Genomic DNA, 22,148 nt, shown 5'->3' on the forward strand with positions numbered 1-22,148 from the left:
AATTTAACAACCGGTTCCGGTGGTAGGATTCAAATAATTAAAGAACTGGTTTCATACACACACCATTTTAACAACCGGTTCTGCCGAAGTGGTGCGAACCTGCTGAATCACACCACTGATGAAGCCTAACATTCTGGAAGAGCCTATATCAAGCAGGTTCACAGACTGCAACACTTGTTCGGACGTAGTGATACTGACCCTCGGACTGGACTTCTGAGGCTGAAACCTGACTCTCAGACTGGACTCAGCTCCCTGCACCTCTTGGAATTTGTAAGCCCCTTTGAGTCTCCTTACAGGAGAAAAGGAGGGTATAAATCCAAGTTCTTCTTCTTGTAACTGATTCAAGTTATCTGTTCATTCATAAGAAACTGTGAAAAATTCATCTTTTCTAGGTCTCCGAAAAATGATAAAGTTGAGGGCTTTCCTGATAGATTCAGGAAAGTTGTTCTACAGGCTAGGGGCTGCTACAGAAAGACGACAATGTCTCTAGTCATGATTTATTAACTGACATCTTTTAAATTTATTTAACTTACTTGTATCCTGGTGATTCACTTTCTCTCTGATCGATTTCATCTTACAAGCGGTGCTGATTGTTAATGGGTGAATCATGGGTGAATCATGACCCTAGGAGGGTTTACTCAGAAGCAAGCCCCATTGCCAGCAACTGAGCTTACTCCCAGGTAAAGGATCGTGCCCAGGCTAGCCTAGATGTGTGTGTGTGTGGGGGGTGATTTTCTGTGCACATGTGCCCACAGAAAGGGCTCTGAGTGCCACCTCTGGCACCCGTGCCATAGGCTCGCCACCACTGCACTAGACCCAGCATGGCTGACATCATGTGCATGCTCGTCCAGAAACATGTATCCTGCCCCAATATAGCATTTTGGAAGCATGCATACATTAAGGGCAAATAATATTTAGCTTTTGGGAGATCTTACTCACATATTATTCTGGCAGACAATTTTATAAATACTCAGAATGGTGTGAAACCAGCCGCAGGGATAGCAGTAGCATCCACTTGCACAAAGCCAGTCATTTAAACACATGCCTTCAATTACAACTGTGTCAGCAAAGTTGGTAGCAATATGAATGCTCACTCACACCACCAATGGAAATTCTGAATTTTCCTTTTAAAGGACAGACAATAGTAGATTAAGATTCTTCTGTTGTCTGTCTCTCACACCCACTGTCTGAACTGACTATATTCAGGGGCCTGAAAAACTAATTAAATATACCACCCCATCCAAGCTGACCTCGTCTCATCTACTTTGTTATGTAGCTCAAGAGCATGTGGTCAGCCTGCAATGCATACACTCCTTCTCCCTAAAGATTTTTCGTATTCAGCCTCCCATCTGCACTTTTCCCTCCCCACTCCAAGGAATCACTGATGTCCAAGATCTTTAATGACCTCTTCTTAAGTATTCTGGCAGCCCATCACAGGTCTCCTGTTTTAACTACTTTTATGAGATTCAAGCTCTTCTTTCTGGCTTCTATCAAGGCTAGACAAAAATCACAACCCCTACATAAATCTTGGCTTTGTTTTTCTGCCAACCTTCCTTCCTCAAGCCATTCTTACAACGGTGCATCCTGCAGTTTCTCCTAGCTTGTATGTGTGAAGATATACAGAATCCCCCTTATGTTGTCATTAATGACAGAAGTAAGGAGAAGCTTTGTTTTCAAGCAAAATATGATCCAGAGAAAATTAGCTTAATTTAAAAAAATGATCTTGCCAATCTGGCTTTCACTGAGTATCTTTTAACAGCTTCTTAAAGAGTTCACTACCACTTTCGCTAAAAATTCCTTGTATATTAGCTTAAACACTGAACCTTTAGGTTGACAACAACCCATCCATGGAGGGGAAATGAGGTTAAAGTCAAGCCTTCCTGCTCTCCTAACTGGTTGTATATGTGCGGGCATAACATTTGCATAAGGATGTCAAGTCCAAGATGCACTGAACTGAACCATGTGATAAATAGCTCATCTGTGATTGAGGGCGATAACAGGTCATATGGAGGCACTATTCCCACACAAGTGTAATACTGTTGTCCCAGACGTAGGACTTCGTTCCTGCACTGTGCGTGGCTTCTGCTTGCAAAAAGTTCATCCCTGCTGCTTTTTACATCAGGGCCACCTAATTACATTATGGTAATACTAGAGCAATTAGAGATGTAAAATCCTATCCCATAAAAAATGCCCAGACAAAAAATTAAAACATTTTTTAATGATTACTTTTTTTACGTTTCCAAAGAAAACTTGGCAGATTTAGGAAAGCACTGGAAAAAATATTCCTTCAAATATTTATTTTCCTTTTGCGATCAGTGAAGTGCTTTTTATGACATGGGTTTGCTCAAAATGTGTAGTAGATTTTTATGCACGACATTCTACAGTACTAAATAATGTAAATACCTACGTATGCTGTAGATAAATGCAACATATTTTCAAAAAATGTCTTTTGTTTAAATGTAAATAATTTTGGCAACAATTAATATGTGATAATGTGCTCAATGATAACACATTCTGCTTCTGCTCCTGTAAACGGCGATTCAGGCAACGTGGTTTTCAGTCCGGGAGCTTTTGAGTGGATCTTTGGAGACACCAGGCAAAGGGGGCCAGTGGCAGAGATCCCTCAATGCCTGCTTGAGGGAGGTCGGTGGCAGGGACCCCCTGGTGACGGCGACGTCCGCCTGCAGTTACCAGACAATGCTGGCCTTAATGGATTTGGGTGGAGACATTCCCGAGCGCACCAAGGTGGATTACATCTATCCTGACCTGGGAGATGCCTGGATGATGATGGGAGTTCGTGGCAGGGCCCCCCATGCGATGTGAGGGGTCCACCAGGCAAGGTTCGAGACATAGCAGCAAAGGTGACGGAGGCTGGTGGCAGTGGCCCCCAGGAAATTTTGGAGACTCTCTCCCTCAGACATGGGAGTAGGGCATGCTGTGTAAGAACATGGCGGCCGCGGTAGCGGCAGCTCCCTAACAAAACGTGAGACTGCCTACTTTCAGCATTCGATGAACATTGCTTCCCACTGTTGTTTTTTCAAGAAATTGGGTTTGTTGTAGTTAACTTGGGACTTGTTGTTACAGTTAACTCAGGGCTTATTGTGTTCCTTCAGTGGGTTGTTATTACAGAGTTTAGCCTGATTGTTGAATCCTTCTGTTATGATGATGACAATTAGACCTTTTTTTGGCTAAGTTAGTATATACTAGCGGGGCCCAGCCATGCGTTGCTGTGGCAATTGTCCTTCTCATCACAGTCCGCACCCCACACAGATGTCCATGCAGGTCCAATGATCCACAGCATAGCCTTTTGGGGTGGTCAAATGGAATCCCTCTTTCCCTTTTCAATTCACATTGTTATATGGTAGTGACTTGTGTTTTTAGTATAAGGTAACCCTTTCCATTCCACGACGGAACTGTCCAGTGCGAATCCCGCTGTCCATGAGGCTGGTTGAAACGCACAGTCCTGGCTTGGGTAAGGCAGAACTGGGGCAAGGAGGCTATCCCAGTCAGGCAGCAGAGGCAGGGTGGTGAGGCGCTCAGATCGAGGCCAGCTCCCTGGGTTCTTAAAGGGCCATGTGCAAAAGAAGCAGAGCCGGTAGTGTTGGTTCGCCCCCACGAGGCACAGAAAGTGAAAGTTACCTGCCTGTGAGGGGGGGGAACCCCACCTGACGTCTCACACGGCAAAGTGTGTATGTGTTTCACTTCCACTCGTATTACCTAACAGTATTACCTATTTACTGTTTTCACTGCTCATCTCTGCCCATCTGCACGAACATTCTAAGCCCTCAGACTAAGCCCTCAGGCCACAGACAGACAGGCTGCACGAACATTCTAAGGGTGGAAGTTAAACACAGCCAGCTTCATGGCCTGGTGTGCCAGGAAAAAGACGTTTTACCTGGCTCAGGTATGGACTTTCGGCGATTTGAAGGTCCGATTACCTGCCCGCAACAGGGAGGAACATCATGTGAACATTTGGGGGCAATCCGTCCAGCCGTTTTGGCATTAGGGAGTGACTAACAAAGTCACTGTTTGCTTTTTATATATATAGATGTAGTAGTGAATTTGTAGTATCGGTAGCATAGGTAGGATTGTCTTTTAGTCTCATGTGCGATAATGTGTTTTTGGAATATATAATCTGATAGGAAGTCGTCAACTGTTTTACTATGTAATTATCAGATTAATTTTAATGATTAGGTTAATTTTGATTATTCCTGTTCTTGTATGGTTTTTATTTTATATTATGTTGTATGGTGATTATAGTATTATTATGTGATTATTATGTAACTATGTTACATTATTACATGATTGCTAATAATACTTCTGATGTTCTTATAGGGATTTGTTATAAGATGCTGTTTATTACTATAGATGTTGTAATGTTGTGTTGTGATGTTCTGTTCTTATATATTGTCATATTATGAAGTGTTAATATGTTTGGTTATCAAATGTTATTATGTTGATGAGATTTATGCTTCTGTTAATCTGAGACGGGAATGTTAATATTTGTTAATCTGGTAGAAATCCTGTTAAGGATTTGAAATTGTTATTTTGTGAGACCATGATTAGTTTATCATATTGTATTATCATGTATTGTTATGATGTATTGTATTACTATGTATTGTTATGATGTTGATGTATTACTATGATGTTGTTCACACCCTGATCCCTTCGGGGGAGGGTGGTATACAAATTAAATTTCCAATCTAATTCCAATTATTGAAGAATTTTATGTTTCCAATTTTATAAAGTTTATCTTTATATCAAAAAATGATGGTAGTTTTAATGATTGTGATTATATGAGAGTGTTTCCATTCTTTTATGTACTATAGAATGTTGTTTTCTACCTCCAACTTATTTTCTGCTTCTCAGATGGCAAAAATAAGATACATGTGCTAAATTAGCATAGGATGAAACTGTTTTTTTCTAGTAGCTTCAAAATTTCTGCAAAATGTACATCTCTAATGCAAATGGATTAAAAATAATTAAATGTGAATGTAATTCTAGGTACAGCAGCAGAGACAGTTAAGAAGGAAAAATATTTTTAAAAGCAGCGAAGGAAGTTTCAAATAGCAAAGGAGGAAGATTTAGGAACAGTAACTTGTTATTGCTGCCCCACTGGACATTGTCAACATCAGTACTGCCTTATCTTGATTTTCCATAGATTCAAAACTATGTACAAAACACTAGGGGTTTGTATTCAGGTGAAACCAAACCAAAAATATACCTGAAAAATACCTTATCAATATTTTTCAGGTATATTCGGCTCTCCCAAATATGCTCAGTATTTTTCAGGAAACCACCAAAAAAGGTTCTGAAAAATCCTGGAAATATTTGGCATTTTCAGGAATATTTGGAGCCACTTTTTTCTGATTTTTACCTTTTTTTTCCTTGCCTTCTCTTTGTTTTTTTTTTGGGGGGGGGGAGTTCAATAATCTGCTTCTGTCAGTTTCAGGTTTCTTCGTCAATTTCAGAGGTTTTTTCTTTGCAAGTGTTGCTTTGTAATAGCATTGCTTTCTGTGAATGTGTGCCTATGTGTTACCTCTTTGCTACCCGAGCACCTGCATCTCCTTTGTCTAGAAACAAATATAGTCTCTTCACCAGAACCTTGTGTGAGAGAGGTCTTGGGCATTCAGTTGGGTTGCCTCCACTAAGTGAGCAGTGTAGGCATATGGGTTGGAGTTGCAATGTGTGTCTACCCCAGGCAAAAGAAAACATGGTTGCAACCAATTTCTCCTGAGCTCCTATCCCACCAAAGGTGTTTGCTATTTACATCACAGTCCCCCCCTACCAAGGCTATTCCCATAATTCCCTCCTCCCCATGTTGTGTTTTGCATGTCAGCTGTGGCAGGTTGATGTCAGGGTCGGTGTGCCTGCCTGGGGATGGATTTCAGTTCTTGTTTCTATTGAAGCATTACTGACATACTGCTCCATGGTTGCCGGGCTACAGCTGGAATGTTACAGATTCCTGTTCAAACACTATGCTCTACATATCTTGGAGTTTCATCTTTTCTATGCATGCTTTGCCTCTGCTAAGTGAGCAAAGAATTTCAGCTAGTGTCACTGGTCATGCTCCTGCATTCACAATTTACAACTGGATTGCCCGTCACTCACCCTGGATGATGAGTTTGAGTTCTTTCATCTGCTTGCCAGCAGAATTGGTTGCGCTACATTGATAACGTCCCTTGTCAATTCTCCGAGCACTATTGATACGTAAGATCTGGCCTTTCTCCATAATCTCAATATTAGGATCACCTAAGAAAAGAGGCCTGCAAAGGAAAAAAAAAGGACTATGGCATTGCATCTTAACCTTTTCTCTATGCTGTCACCTTTTAATTTGCATGAAGCTGCTCTTATTAGCAAATATGGCATGAAAATGTGCATATTGATATTTTCCCCTGGATAATAAACACTTTATTCAATTATTTTATCCTGCATTTCTTCTCATATTGAAGAATTCGAATTTAAATCTACCATAGAAATAACAAAATGAGGTTTCTTCAAAACTCAGCTTTTATAGCTGCGCTTTATGGCACTACAGTCCTCAGAGAACTTTGAGCAAAATCGAGTTAAATCTCGTTATGTAGACATATGTATAAAATTAGGAGAAGCAGATTTTTACAGAATGTATTCAGTTACAAAGAAGCTGTATAACACAAGCCTGTATGCAACTTGTCCTTGGGTGGTGCCAAGCTATTTGATAAACATTGAAAACTAGCTACCAACAGACTTCATACTGCACATATTTCCAAGTTACAGTTACCACACCGGACATATCTACTTTGACTGGTCACCAGTTTGTTGCTAAATGCCAATGCTATTTGTCTAAAACTATTTATATACTCATTTTTTGTTGTCCAACTAACATTTGTACTGCCAAATATCATTCCCTTAATGGGCTTTCCTGGAAGATGAGCAGTTCAGAGAAACAATATATCAGTCCTGCCGTAGGCTGTGATGGATTGGAGCTATAGGCATCTGGAAAAACCATTCCTTGTACTTCAGCATTCTGTCTAACAAATGGAACAGTAGGTTAATCCCTTGAGAATATCTTCTGTTCAAGTTCCAGAGCTCTTGCGCAACTCTTATTAATTTCATTAGAACCTTCATAGAAGACTTCTGACTACTGTCATTCAAGCTGACTGTATTTGATGCCTGAAAACGACTGCACTCCTGAAAGTGACTGTATGTCTGAAATGATGGAAATGAAATCTAAAGCTGGCTTCAGGCACATGGGAATAATGCGTCACCTTGGTTTGCACAAACCCTTGTTTCACCCTATGCTGAATTTGGGACTAATTTGATCTACAGTACACTACACAGGTTTTGCTATGATTTTACAACAGGGGAAGATAAAAATCTTTAGCCTTAGCAGATGGTATGTCATGCTAATGCAAAAACCAGCACATGTGTGGCAACTGAAAAATGGATGTGGAACTTGTGTTCTTTTACAGAAATTCTGTAAGAGCTTGACTATGTGACAGAGATGTTTCTCCTTTAAACCCATTTCTCCATTGAACCCATTAAACATTCTACAAATGTTTCTCCTTTAAACCCATTCTTAGTGCATCTTGCACAACCAAACCACCACTGTACATTCCTTGGCATAATATACAAGGCTAAGACTGGGGAGGGCGGGATATTGAATCAAATTAAAACAACAATTTCTTCCTCTTCCATTTCATAATTACAGTAAAAGACTCTAAGAAATGGTACTTACTTGCCATCTTTGAACCATTGGATCATGGGAAAGGGCAAACCACTAACTTTACATTCTAGAGTGGCATCTTGGTTGAGGATGACAGAAACTTCACTGGATGTACCAGCATCCTGTATAGTGGGGGGGACTAGATGAAAAACAGCAACAGTGAGAATCAATAATTAAACATAAAGGCCATATGTTTTAAGTTTTAATTGTTTAGTTTTGATTGTGTTTAGTTGTATTATGATTTAATTCTGTTGTACACCGCCCTTCGGGGATAGGGCGGTATATAAAATTAAACAATGAATGAATGAATGAATGAATGAATGAATGAATGAATGAATGAATGAATGAATGAATGAATGAATGAATATGTAATGTCGAATGCTTTCACGGCCAGAATCAACCGACTGTTGTGGGTTTCCAGGCTGTGTTGTTTTTGTTCTTAATGTTTTGCCCACATCTGTGGTTGGCATCTTCAGAGGCATGTCACAGTAAGATAGGCTTCTCTCCAGTAAGATGTTTTTCTCTTCTTTTTCTCCAGAGAGAAACACATTTTACTGTGACATGCCTCTGAAGATGCCAGCCACAGATGCGGCCAAAACATTAGCAGCAAAAACTACCAGACCACAGGCACACAGCCTGGAAAACCCACATCAGTCAACAAAGGACATACTTTAAAATTAATGTACATTGTGGAGTAGAATGCAACCCTTTCAACAGAAAGGTTCCAGAGGGATGACTGATCCTTGTAAATGTACATATGTGTGAAGGCATCCACCTATTTGTTTGTTTCTTACCACTGAATACACTTCTGGATAGGACTTCTTCATTATACAGTTCATACTTGACTGGGTGGAAGAGATCCAGAAGTAGTTTCTGCAGTGAGAAACAGTATCATGGCTAAAGAGACTAGAGCCCATTATGCATGGAGTGCTTTCCTCAAGGCTCTTTGCCCCACAGCGGGGTCTCCTCACGTTTCTCTGTTTACAAGCAAGGATATGCCCCACTGCTTGTTGTGCAGCTTGCCTGGCCACACTTCTGGGTTGCTCCAAGTCGGTCACAAGATTGCAGGGTTTTTTTAAAGCCCTTTAATTTTTAATATCACTATTTTTATATTACTATCGCAAAGACTCCTTATTGTTATTTTTGTTTTGTTTTTTAAAGTCATCAGCTTCTCATACTGGGCTGTTGTAAGGATTACGTATTATAATGTATGTGAAGTGCTTCCAGTATTCTATAGCAGTATATCAACAATGGACATTATTACAAACAGTTTCAAACATCTCTAGGTAACAGCCAGAGTGAAAGTGCAGATGAGCCTCAAATTCCAAGCAATTTCTTCTGCTCACCTAGACTGAGGCTGTTGGAGAAGTTAGTCTTTTCAAAAGATAGCCCCTTTACATTACCTTGCTGCTGCCAATTAGAATAGGCAGTACTGACCTCTATAGACCAATGATCTCATTCAGTGTCTGTTCATGTATTGAGTATCTTCTTTAAATACCACAGTACCAACCTCGCACATCAACAGAGAAGAATTTCTCTGTGCTCCCTGCTACGTTAGTGGCTTTGCACGAATATTGGCCAGCATCATCTGTAGTAGCTTTAAGAAGTTTCAACAGCTTCCCATTGTTCAGAATCTGCAGAGTGCTACTCTCCACAACCTGAAGTGGATCCAAAAATAACTGTCAACCTCCACCAAACACAGCATCTGAATTGTATAACTTACTCAACTCATTCAATTCCCTGTACCTAATTAGGCTAGTCATCGTTTCAATGGATTCCTGAAAGTTATAAAGCATAGCCTGCAATTAGGACCATCAGCAGGAGCTAAATAATTTCATTACCATTAGTGAAATTTCCATCAAGATCTTTCAGAGCTGATGGGATAGATTTTCCCTGCAACACCAGAAAGGGAAAGAATGATGCCTCGTATGATGTTTTCTGGGCTAGTTTTTGTCAAGGACGAGGACACATGTGATAGGGGAGAAGTTATTTGAGTTCTGCAACTTCTTTAGTCACTCCTATAATGTCAACAGACCCTGGAATCACTGGCAACCAGCAAATTATACGGTACTTAGATTTCATTTCCAGGACAATCGTTGCACTTGGTTGTGAAACTTTAAGATGGGCCTTCTTTATGCAACACAACACAGCTGGTCATTGTAGTGGGAAATCAGGGATCCATCTGAAAGTAATCTAAGGCCCCTTCCACACTTACAGAATAATGAACTTTCAATCCACTTCCAATGCACTTTGCAGCTGGATTTTACTGTGCAAAATAGCAAAATCGACTTGCAAACCATTGTGAAAGGGGATTGAAAGTGCATCGTTCTGCATTTGTGGAAGGGGCCCAATGTGATCTGAGTTGCTGAACTGTGGTGGTGTAAATTGCTGTCAACTTATGATGACTCCAAGTAGAGTTTTCAAGGCAAGAGACATTCAGACATCCTCTGCAAAGCAACCCTGGTATTCCTTGGTGGTCTCCCATCCACATACTAACCAGATCCTAACCTGCTTAGCTTCTGAGATCTGATGAGATCAGGCTAGCCTGAGCCATCTAAATTAGGATCAGTAGTTGAAACAGGTAAGGAAACAATTGCAAACAAAAAAGGAGGAATAACAGGCAACTAACCCAAAGCAGAAAAAGAAACAGAAGCTGAAGCTGAAGAAGAGTCCAAATAAGAATATAAGAAAAATGAATATATTCTTACATTTAACAGAGTATGACAAAATAAGCAACAGGTTGCAAACTGTTAAGTCATCTCAAACAGAAGTATAATGTACAAATCACAATCACACCATTATCAACATCAGCCTCTCCAAACCAAACATTAAAAAACCTCACTAACATCACGTGTGTTTTGCCAAAAGATATTCAGCTAGCATGTTTCACAAATACATACCAAGTTTACAAACAACATTTAAGAAAAGCTATGATCAATATATTATGCTGAAAGCTAACATTGTCTCTTCTAAAAATACAAATGGCCCTTACCAGCCATAAATCCCGCCACCCCACCCCAAAAAAACCATGTACAGGATATAACAATCAAATTGCTGAACACTATTGTGACCATTTATAAATTAGGAATGCCACAGGATTACAAAGTATATTATCACCAAGGCTTTTTGGGAAAAGAAAAGACACTGCTCAGGTTTTGTTAAATCGTTTATGCAGCTTAGTCAATGCAGCTGACATTGATGCATCAAACTCACAACAGATTCATGTTGTTAAAACTCATGAAAAGTTTTATTCCCTCAAGCCCATTCTGATTAAACACTTCATCAAATGCTTTATTATTGACAAAGTGCTTATTATTGCTCGGTATGGTTTAAAAAAACACACATTTTCCCCACAGGCTTACAATCTGCAGGTCTAATTTCTTGCCAGGGGCTTGCATAGACCGCCCACAATTTTAGACCACAGGCCTTTACTTATATCTTAATGAGACACTATAATCGGACACTCAACAAACAGAAGCGGGGGAATCAGAGCCTTACCTGAAACTTTCTAAATTCAAAATAACTGATCGCTTGTGTACATACCTGGACATCATCTTTGTACCAAGTGATGATGGGGAAAGGAGTGCCAGAAAGCTCACAGAACAGACTTAGTGGCTGGTTAATTGTCACGGATGCATTTGTCACCTGGTCCTGATCCCTGATTTCAGGCGGCACTACAAGGAAATACACCAAATATTTATGCAAAAACTCGCATTTAATGGTTGTTTTAGGTTTTAAAAATATCCTCCATCCTTCAAGACTTTGCTCCCCCACCACTGAATAAAGGACCTTTTTCGTTTCTAAAATTTATTCTGCCAACACCCAAACTCCAGGCATTAATTAAGAAATAAAGATTTGTTTTTCAAAAAGAAAAGAATTGCAGAGCATCTTCTAAAAGTATCCATAACATATCCCACACTTTTCTGGATGCATTAATGAAAGTCAGAAGTTTATTTACCATGAACTTTCAAGTTATAATTCCTTTCTGTGCTTCCGGCTTCATTGACTGCAATGCAGACATACTCTCCGTTGTCATATGGTGTGACAGAAGCAATAACAAGTAGCGTTCCATCTTCTGTGATTGAAATACCGGGTTCATTGCCTGTCAGCTCCCTTTTGTTATGAAACCACTTAATAACAGGTTTGGGGGTACCTATAGAGAAGGACAGACATTATACATGACCTCCTGCACTGCAACTTCAGCAAGGAAAGGTAGCATTGAAGAAGAACATCAGAAGCCTCCAACATACTTCATTATTCTCTGGCTAGACGAACCGGTGGCAAAGGTGGCAAAGGTGTTTTGAGAAAACAGTGGATTGAGTTGGCAGAATGCTCTTGTGAATTTTAGAACTGAGGTCTATTAAGTTTGCCTGACAGACTGAACTGGTCATTCCTAGAGACAGGCTGGCTCCCCAAGCTCCACTTCAGCAGCTCCACAAATCCAGTCTCCACTACCACCCATAAAAGAACACTCTAAGGCCATGGGAAACCCCCTCAGCCCAGTGATGGCCAATTTTACATGGAACATTTTGAGAAACAAGCCAGGAAACCCGCAATTTGGTTCCGATTTGTGGATTACACTTTTACAATCTGGAGCCATGCCAAGGAGGAACTGCTGAATTTTCTGGACCACCTTAACAGCATCCACCCAAACATCCAATTTACCATGGAAACTGAAAAAGAAGGAAAACTGACTTTTTTAGATGTCTTGGTATTTCGCAGACCCAACCATCAATTGGGCCATACAGTATACAGAAAACCAACACACTACATAAAAACTTCAACCACCACCCAAAACAAAAAAGGGGTATAATCAAAACTCTGACAGATTGTGCAAAATGAATTTGTGAACCTCACCTCCTCTCTGATGAAATCAATAATCTAGACTGGGCTCTGCAGGCTAATGGCTACTCCACAACAGAAATCAGAAGAGTTTTAAGACCAAGAGAAACCCAGAGGACTGAGGAGAAACAGCCCATCACAGGAAAAATATTTCTACCACACATCAAGGGAATCACAGATCAGTCAGTCAGTTTCAGTCCATTTTATTACGGCCATTAGGACAGCAAAGGAATCACAGATCAAATAGGGAAACTGATGAAAATACATATCCTACAAACCATCTTCAAACCTGCCAGGAAAATACAGCAGATGCTACGCTCAGCAAAGGACAAGAGAGACCCCCACACTTCTGCAGGAGTCTATCACATACCCTGTAGCTGTGGAAAGGTCTACATAGGAACCACAAAACACAGCATTCAGACTCATATTAAGGAGCACAAAAGACACTGTCGGCTTAACCATCCTGAAAAATCTGCAGTAGCAGAACATGTCCTAAACAAAAATGGACATAACATTTTATTTGAGAACACTGAAATTCTGTACAATTCGGAAGGTTATTATGTCAGACTGCACAGGGAGGCCATTGAAATTCACAAAGACAACTTCAACAAGAAAGAAGAGACTCTGAGAATTAACAAATCTTGGCTACCAGTACTTGAAAACACCAGAATCAAGGGCCAAGGGCATGCTAAGTTAATGGACAATGGACTCCACCCAGACACAGAATTTGCATTCACCCATACTGCTGCTGCTGCAGGGAATGCAAATGCGATTACAAAAGTAAATGGACTGATAACCCCACCCGCAATACAATGCACTCAGCCACACCTTTGCATAGCAAGTTCCACCCAAATACTTACTGATTGGTTCCCCACCCTGGGACATGGACACTAGACACAGTGTGTAACAGACTTCTCAATGTGATACACCTCTGAAGATGCCAGCCACAGATCCAGGCGAAATGTTAGGAACAAGATCTACCAGACCACGGCCACACAGCCTGGAAAACCCACCACAACCGCTCAAAGGCAGATTCCGCATGGGCCAAAAACAGTGGTGTGGAAACGGTGTAAATCCTTTTACACCATTTTCACACCACTGTTTTTGGCTCATGCGGAATCCGCCCAAGTTAGTGAAGGCCAGATACAGGTGGATCATTTCAGTGAGAACTAGGCCTCAGAAATAGGGTTACAAACTTCCAGTTGTGGCTGGCTGGAGATCTCTCATTATTGCAACTGCTCTCCAGTCAAGAGAGTTCACCTGGAGAAAATGAATTATTTCCATACGGCATTATATCGCTTGTAGACACACACCCCTCTCCAAATACAACCCTCCTCTGGCTCCAACCCCCAAATCTTCAGGTACTTCCCATCCTGGAGCTGGGAGCCCTACTCACAATGAACAATTCCCCATTGCAAATTCATTCTGTTTTCCCCCAACCTTCTTCAAGGAAGTTGACAGACCTATCTGAGGGTATACAATAACACTGACATTATGACACTGACATTAGACTGTACACTTCAAGTGGAAAAAAAGATACTGTAAATCGTGGATTTTTCACATGTCTGCAGCAGGAACATATCTGGATGACCTATGACAGACATGGTATTATAGAGGTGACCACCCTTCCTCTCTACCCTCTAAAAGGATAAACTTTTTAAAAAACACCACATGAAAAATATAGCCCATAGACACAATCTTGAAGCTTTTCTCTAATTCTATGTGACTTGGTATCTCCGTCACTTAGGGTTGGTCAATACCAGTCAGATTCGTTCCAATTCGGATTCGGCCCAAATTCAGATCAATGGGTTCGGATTGGCCGAATTCCGAACCTTGCAGATTCGGACTGGGCTGAATCTGTGGGAAAATCCGGGAATTTTGGGTGTTTTTTTATTTTGGGGTGTTTTTCCACGTTCCGGCCTGCAGGGGGCGCATTTCTTGACGTATTGGCACCACAATTTCAGGGTATCATCAGGAGACTGTCCTTATGCTACCCCCCAAGTTTGGTAAAGTTTGGATCAGGGGGGCCAAAGTTATGGACCTTCAAAGGGGGTGCCCCTATCCCCCATTGTTTCCAATGGGAACAAAGGAGATTGGGGCTACCCCTTTGGCCCCCCTGATCCAAACTTCACCAAACTTGGGGGGTAGCATAAGGACAGTCTCCTGATGATACCCTGAAATGTTGGTGCCAATATGTCAAAAAATGCGCCCCCTGAAGGCACTCCCAGAAATTTGTCCAAGATCCTTTGTTCTACATTTACACAGTCCATTGCTGTCAATGGGGAATTTCTGGGGTGCCTGCAGGGGGCACATTCTTAAGGCTAGCAGCACCAAACCTTCAGGGTATCACCTGGAGACACTCCTGATGACACCCCCCACATTTGGTGAAGTTTGGATCAGGGGGACCAAGGTTATGGATCCTCAAAGGGGGTGCCCCATCCCCCATTGTTTCCAATGGGAGCTAATAGGAGATGTGGCGACACCTTTGAGGGTCCATAACTTTGGCCCCCCTGATCCAAACTTCACCAAACCTGGGTAGTATCATCAGGAGAGTCTCCAGATGATACCCTGAAAGTTTGGTGCTGCTAGCTTTAAAAATTCTAGTTTGTGTTTTTCACCGCTCACTCACTCCAGCAGGCTTTATGTGGAGGAGGGGTGAAAAACACAAACTAGAATTTTTAAAGCTAGCAGCACCAAACCTTCAGGGTATCATTTGGAGACTGTCCTGATGATGCCCCCCCCAAGTTTGATGAAGTTTGGATCATGGGGGCAAAAGCTATGGACTCCCAAAGCGGTAGCCACTATTTTCTATTAGCTCCCATTGGAAACAATGGGGGATGGGGCACCCCCTTTGGGAGTCCATAACTTTGGCCCCCATGATCCAAACTTCACCAAATGTGGGGGGCATCATCGGGACAGTCTCCAGATGATACCCTGAAGGTTTGGTGCTGCTAGCCTTAAGAATGTGCCCCCTGCAGGCACCCCCAGAAATTTCCCATTGACAGCAATGGATTGTGTAGATGTAGAACAAAGAATCTTGGACAAATTTCTGGGGGTGCCTGCAGGGGGCACATTTTTTGACATATTGGCACCAACATTTCAGGGTATCATAAGGAGACTGTCCTGATGATACCCCCCAAAGTTTGGTGCAGTTTGGTTCAGGGGAGCCAAAGTTATGGACTTTCAAAGGTGTAGCCCCCATCCCCTATCAGCTCCCATTGGAAACAATGGGGGACAGGGGCACCCCTTTTGAGGGTCCATACCTGAACCAAACTGCACAAAGCTTGGTGGGTATCATCAGGACAGTCACCTGATGATACCCTAATAATTTGGTGCCGATACATCTAAAAATGCATCCCATGCAGGCACCTCCACAAATTTGTCCAAGATTCTTTGTACTGCAGTGACTTAGCTGTATTGCTGTCAATAGGGAATTTCTGGTAGAGGGCTGCGAGGTGCACATTTCTGAAGGTATGGTCACAAAACTTTCAGGGTATCTTCAGGAGAGTCTCTGGATGACACCATCCAGGTTTGGGGAACTTTGCTTCAGGGGTTCAATTCTATGGGACCAAAAAAGGGTAGGGTTCATCTCCCACTGCCCCCTGAAGCAAAGTTCCCCAAACCTGGATGGTGTCATCCAGAGACTTTCCTGAAGATACCCTGAAAGTTTTGTGGGTTTACCATGAGAAATGTGCACTCCACAGCCCTCTATCAGAAATTCCCCGTTGACAGCAATGCAGCTAAGTCACTGCAGAACAAAGAATCTTGGACAAATTCCTGGGGGTGCCTGCAGGGGGCGCATTTGTAGATGTATCGGTACCATAATTTCAGGGTATCATCAGGAGACTGTCCTGATGATACCCCCCAAGTTTGGTGCAGTTTGGTTCAGGAGGGCCAAAGTTATGGACCCTCAAAAGGGTAGCCCTCATCTCTTTAGCTCCAATTGAAAAGAATGGGGGATAGGGGCACCCCTTTTGAGGGTCCATAACTTTGGCCCCCCTGAACCAAACTGCACCAAACTTGGGGGGTATCATCAGAACAGTCCCCTGATGATGCCCTGAAATTTTGGTGCCGATATGTTTAAAAATGCGCTCCCTGCAGGCCAAAACGTGAAAAAACACCAAAAAAATAAAAACGCAATTTGGCTGGTGATCCAAATCTCATGGATTCGGATCTGATGGGATTCGGACAGCTCAGATTCGGCCCCTGCTTGTCCAAATCTGTCCGAATCAGTGCAGATTCGGTCAAAATCCAGATTTGGACTGTCCGAATCTCCAACCCTATCTGTCATATACAAGCTATCCAAAGTGACTATAAAAATTAAGGTAAAATAATAGAGACAAAACTACAAAAATATAAGTGGTATCTGGATCCCCTCAAACAGACAAGCACAGCAAGGGAGGCTGGTTTCCCGCTCCCATGGCAGCCTTCTAGCTCCCCCTACTTGCTGTTCCTGGGAGTACATTGTCCCCCAAGGGGCATTTTATGCTGTAATGGAAGCAGATGAGAACACTGTGCTCCAAGGGTGAAAATCTTACCACATGTGATAAAAAAATATGGTCAACAGGATCAAAGCCTAACATTGCAGTCATTATGATCTTGGCCCAGCCTAATTCTGCACAGCATTGCAGTCTGCAGTTCCTTCATCTTAATTTTTATTCTCCAACATTTTTTCTTCCAATATGATTCAAACCATAAACCATCAATGTGATGCTTTCAAAAAGGACAAAATGAACAACACCAAGTAATATGCCTTTCCTCACCTTTGGCTGGGCATGGCAAAGCAACTCGCTGATGCGCTATTCGTTCCTGGAATGGAGTGTTGTACGGTGGATCAAGTTCATCTACTGTAGGAACCTCTAAAGCAACAACAATTAAGAACAGGGACATTGTTTTGTAAGAAGAACAAAAACAGAATTTTGCATACTCTGTTCAACACATTTCCCAACATTCTATTTAAAATTCAGAAATGTTTAACTGACTATGAAACAAAAGTCTGCAATTACATTTGCCAAGTTATAGGTTTTTAAACAAAGGTTTAAAACATAAGTCTATTTGCATACTCTGGACTTGCATGTTTGTTGGTGCTGCTTAGAAAGTTTAAACGGTGGTTATAATGCACCAGAATTTGTTCTCAAAGGGACTCTGAAGAAATCCTACATTCTCTGAATATAAACTCCAAATATTAAGCAGGGCACATGGTAGGTGTGTTTTGCATCCATCTGGGTCAATCACAAATCTCTGGAATGTTTCCATCCAGATGCATTTGGAGCAATTTGCCTCTCCTTTGTACTTCACAGTGCTTAGCACTGAAAACTCCTCTACATTTGTGGCAAACATACCCGTTGCATGTAATTAACTGACCCCCAAACCTGTTTTTAACCTGAAATCTGAAACACCTTTCCAGAAGCAGCAGGTAAAATGCTAAAGGAACAACACTTCCATCTACTGGGCCAAGTCATCTTCTTGATATAACACTAGACTAGCTATGGAACAGTTCTTTAAATCCTTATTTCCCTGCTCATTGCTGAAGGATAGATATTTTTCTTACTAGACTTCTCTCCATTCTCTGCCTGGCATTTCCCCATCCTGGCAACAAAAACTTGGTTGTTCTTTAATAAGCAGTTGTCCCATCGGATTCTTGATTGCTCTGCTATGTTATCTTGTTATTCATGTTAGTGATGATTGCTCATCAACATTTAATGGATTCAAGGTTTTTTTGCCATATTTTTTAATGTAAAAAAAAATTCACAATGTCTCAACAGCTATTCACCATAAGGGAAGACTTCACCCCACTAACGTTAAGGAAGGGATATCATGCAATTTGCTAGCACTCATAATTGAATGCCATAGTTACCTTGAACATGAACATTTATCTCAACTTCATCCTGACCAGCAATGTTACTCGCTGAGCACTTGTAGGTCCCAGAGTCTGAAAGCAGGACTCTGCTGATGCTAAGCGTCCCGTTCACGGAAACTATATGCTGCCTGCTGTCTATCAAAAGAGGACTACGATCTTTAAACCAAGTGATCGCAGGAGGTGGGATCCCTTCGGCATTGCATGAGATATCAATTCTGTGACCAACTTTTGTTTTAATCACTCGAGGCCCGCGTTGTATCTTTGGAGGAACTAGGCAAAGCAAAGTAATTAGTTTTAATTTATGATAAAACAGCAGATATAACCAACATAATATGTTTGACCTATCTTTATCATAAACACTGAGTGTATGGTGTGGTGGTAAGCATTTCCTCATTTTATTTTCACAAGAATCCTGAGAAGTACTTTAGACTGAGAGACAGTCATTGGTTAAAGGCTACCCAATCAGTTTTAGGACTGAATGAGCAATTTAGATCTATGCTGTCTTAATCCAATATGCTGTTTTCATTTAAGTTTCGAATCCTGCCATTGTTTCCCTGTTTGTATATGTTTTCAATAAGTATTCCACAAAGGATTTCCAGCCTTTCAAAAAAAGTCTGTATTTTTGTCTCTTATAACCGCCATCAGCCTTGCCATCTCTGCATACCCTGTGACTTTCAAGATCTAGTCTTGTTTTGTTGGAATTTTGTTGTCCCTCCATTTGTATGCATATAAAATCCTTGCTGTATTTGTCCTATACATAAAAAGTGTTCTATATTGATCAGGAATACTTTCTCCCATCAACCCCAACAGAAATACCTAGGTTTTTTTTAAAAAAATTGTTATTTTCAAAACTTTTGCATCTTTTAAAAAATCATATCCCCCAAACAATTTGTCCTGTTTACATGTCCATCACATATGAAAAAGGACCATCCTGTTGTTCACATTTCCAACATTTGTTTGATATTCCCTTATACATTTTAGAAAAAAATTGGTGTTAAATACCATCTACATATCATTTTATAATAATTTTCTTTCAAGTTATTACAAGCTGTACATTTCAAATCTTTTTTTCCATAATCTTTCCCATTGTTCCATTTGTATGTTTCTCTACACATTTTATCCCGTTTTACCATCACTGATTTTACCCCTTCTTTCTAAGTATCCCACTTTAATAAAATCTTGTACGTTTCAGTAATCAAAATATCATCATTTATACATAGGTTACCTTCAAATTCTGTCATCTGTGTGGCAAAGCCTGTATTTTTGGTGTCTACTTTGAATGTTTCTAGTAATTTATAATAATGAAAACAATTTTTAACTATATCTTTTAATTCATCTAGTGGTTTAAGCTCCCATTCCTCATTGTGGTGCAATAAGAATTTTCTGTAAGTAAGCCATTTCTCCTGCATATTCACTTTTTTCCTTGAAAACGCTTCAATTGGGGACTTACACTTTCAACAAATCTTTTATATCTCAGCCATACCCAGAGCAGACTCCTTCTAACATAGTGATTTGTAAATTCTTTATGAATCTTTGCTTTGTTTATTCATTCATTCATTCATTCATCCATTCATCCATCCATTCAATTTATATCCTGCCTGATCCCTGCAGGGCTCAGGGTAGGTCACAGCATAAATTGTAACCATGCCACCCAAATCTTCTATCAAACCCCTCCAGATCCAACAGCCTAGTATTCTTCAACATCACCCATTCCCTGATCCACACCAACACATCAAAATACAATTTTTGATTTGGCAGAGCTAAACCTCCTCTCTCTTTTGCATCCTGCAAATTCTTATATTATATTCTTTGTTTCTTGCCTTGCCTTGCCAAATAAAATTGCTGATATCTTTTTTGCCATTGCGCAAAACATGTTATAGCATTAATTACTGGCAACACCTGGAAGAGAATTCCATTCCATACTTTTACAAACTTATTTTGAAATAGTAAACAATTTTTATTAGTCCACCACACTCCCAAATATTTAACTTTTTTAACTACTGTGAACCCCGATAGCTGGAATAATTTGTTTTGTAATTCTTGGGACATATTTTTGTTAAGATTTTTGTTTTATTCTTGTTTAACTAAAACCCTGCCAGATCACCAAATTCTTGTATTTTATTTAACAATCTTTCCCCATTTTGCACTGGATCTTCTAATATTGTTACTAGGTCATCTGCAGTTTATAGCTCTCAGTTTATAAGATTGTTTACCCACATTCAAACCTCTTATTTGGACATCACTTCTAATACTTCTGTTTAAGATTTTGAATATAAGTATAAAAGAAATGGTGAAAGTAGACATCCTTGACTTGTTCCTTTAAAAATCTCACATTTCTCAGACATTTCTCCATTTACAGTTATTTTGGCATTTTGTTTAATATAAATAGCTTCTATCCCTTTCAGGAAGTTGTTTCCAAAATCCATTTTTTAAATACCTTTAATATAAAATTCCAAGAAACATTATCAAATGCCTTCTCTGCATCCAAAAATAAAATAAATGCTACTTGTTTTTCAGTGTTTTTCTCATAATACACTGCATCTAAAATTGTTCTAACATTTTCTCTTAAGTGTCTTTTAGGCAGGAAACCACTTTGGTCTTCATGAATAAATGTTCTTTAATCTTCTTGCTAAAATCACTGCAAATATTTTATAGTCATAGTTTAGGAGTCTGTAGTTCAGAATGTCAGTTGTGTCCTGGTCTTCCTTTGGGATTAATGTAATATTTGCCTCTCTCCAGGATTCTGGAAGTTGCCCAGATATTAAAATCTCATTCATCATTGCTAGGAGTGGTTCCATTATTACATCTGCAAAAGTTTTATTGTAGATAGCTAGCAATCCATCTGGTCCCAGAGATTTGTTAAATTTCATTTGTTTTATGGCTTCTACTGGCTTCATTGTTGAAATTGAGTTATTCAATATTTCTTTTTGTTCTTTTGTCAATATTGGCAATTTTTGCTTTACTAAATAATCTTCAATCTCTTCATCCTTTGATATTTTCCTTTTAAACAGTTTTTACAGTATTTTTAAAAATACCTTTTAAATTATCTGTTCATTGTTGGTTAAACCACCTTTCCATTGTAGCTTGGTAATAAATCTGTTCTCTCTCATCTTCCTTAGATTTGCAGCCAACATTTTCCCTGGTTAGTTGGCCCATTCAAAAGTTTTCTATTTTGCAAAACTCAAATTTCTTTCAATTTCCTTTGTAGTGAGCATTGATAGTTGCTGATTCAGAATCTTAATGCTGTAGACAATTTCACTCTAATTCAGGTATTTTTAAAGTCTTTTTCTTTTATCAAGTCCAAAACATTTATGTTGTGTCAACTTCTTGTTTAAATTTTTCTGCTGTATTAAAAAAAAACCCTCATAAATGCTTTACTGGCATCCGAAACCAGTTGTGTTGCCATATAAAATCCTCTTGCTCAAATTCCATTTGGTGAATTGAAATTATACAAATGTATGTCAAATAAGTACTTTTTAGTTTAATATTTAGAGCATGATAACCCCATCCCCATTTTCTGACCACATATTATTATTCTTCAGGGGCATCTCTGGGGAAATCACTGGTTCTAAACAATGAGTAGCTCCCCCACCCTCACTCCGCCTCCTGCTGCTGGGCAAAATTCCCCTAGACATGATGTTCCCTGGGAACAGGGGAACAACAGAAGAAGAAGCTGGTGGTCCATAGTGTGTGTGTGGGGAAGGCAGCAGCTTATTTACCTAATGGACATGGGGTACCCTA

At 40.2% G+C, this 22,148-nt stretch overlaps 1 protein-coding gene across 3 annotated transcripts in view; it reads right to left on the reverse strand.

Moving 5' to 3' along the window:
• Positions 1 to 22,148, reverse strand: part of HMCN1 (hemicentin 1) — a 414,195-nt gene that overhangs the window by 145,843 nt on the left and 246,204 nt on the right. For all 3 annotated transcript variants that reach the window (XM_048482504.1, XM_048482503.1, XM_048482502.1), the window contains exons 24-30: positions 18,405 to 18,677; positions 17,311 to 17,406; positions 11,664 to 11,858; positions 11,249 to 11,379; positions 9,216 to 9,363; positions 7,718 to 7,844; positions 6,112 to 6,266 (exon numbers count right to left, since the gene is read on the reverse strand). In XM_048482504.1, coding sequence (XP_048338461.1) covers positions 6,112 to 6,266; positions 7,718 to 7,844; positions 9,216 to 9,363; positions 11,249 to 11,379; positions 11,664 to 11,858; positions 17,311 to 17,406; positions 18,405 to 18,677 — 1,125 coding nt within the window. The remainder of the gene's footprint in view (positions 1 to 6,111; positions 6,267 to 7,717; positions 7,845 to 9,215; positions 9,364 to 11,248; positions 11,380 to 11,663; positions 11,859 to 17,310; positions 17,407 to 18,404; positions 18,678 to 22,148) is intronic.

Source organism: Sphaerodactylus townsendi, unplaced genomic scaffold (assembly GCF_021028975.2).
Source record: "Sphaerodactylus townsendi isolate TG3544 unplaced genomic scaffold, MPM_Stown_v2.3 scaffold_18, whole genome shotgun sequence".
In the NCBI taxonomy this organism is placed as follows: Eukaryota; Metazoa; Chordata; class Lepidosauria; order Squamata; family Sphaerodactylidae; genus Sphaerodactylus; species Sphaerodactylus townsendi.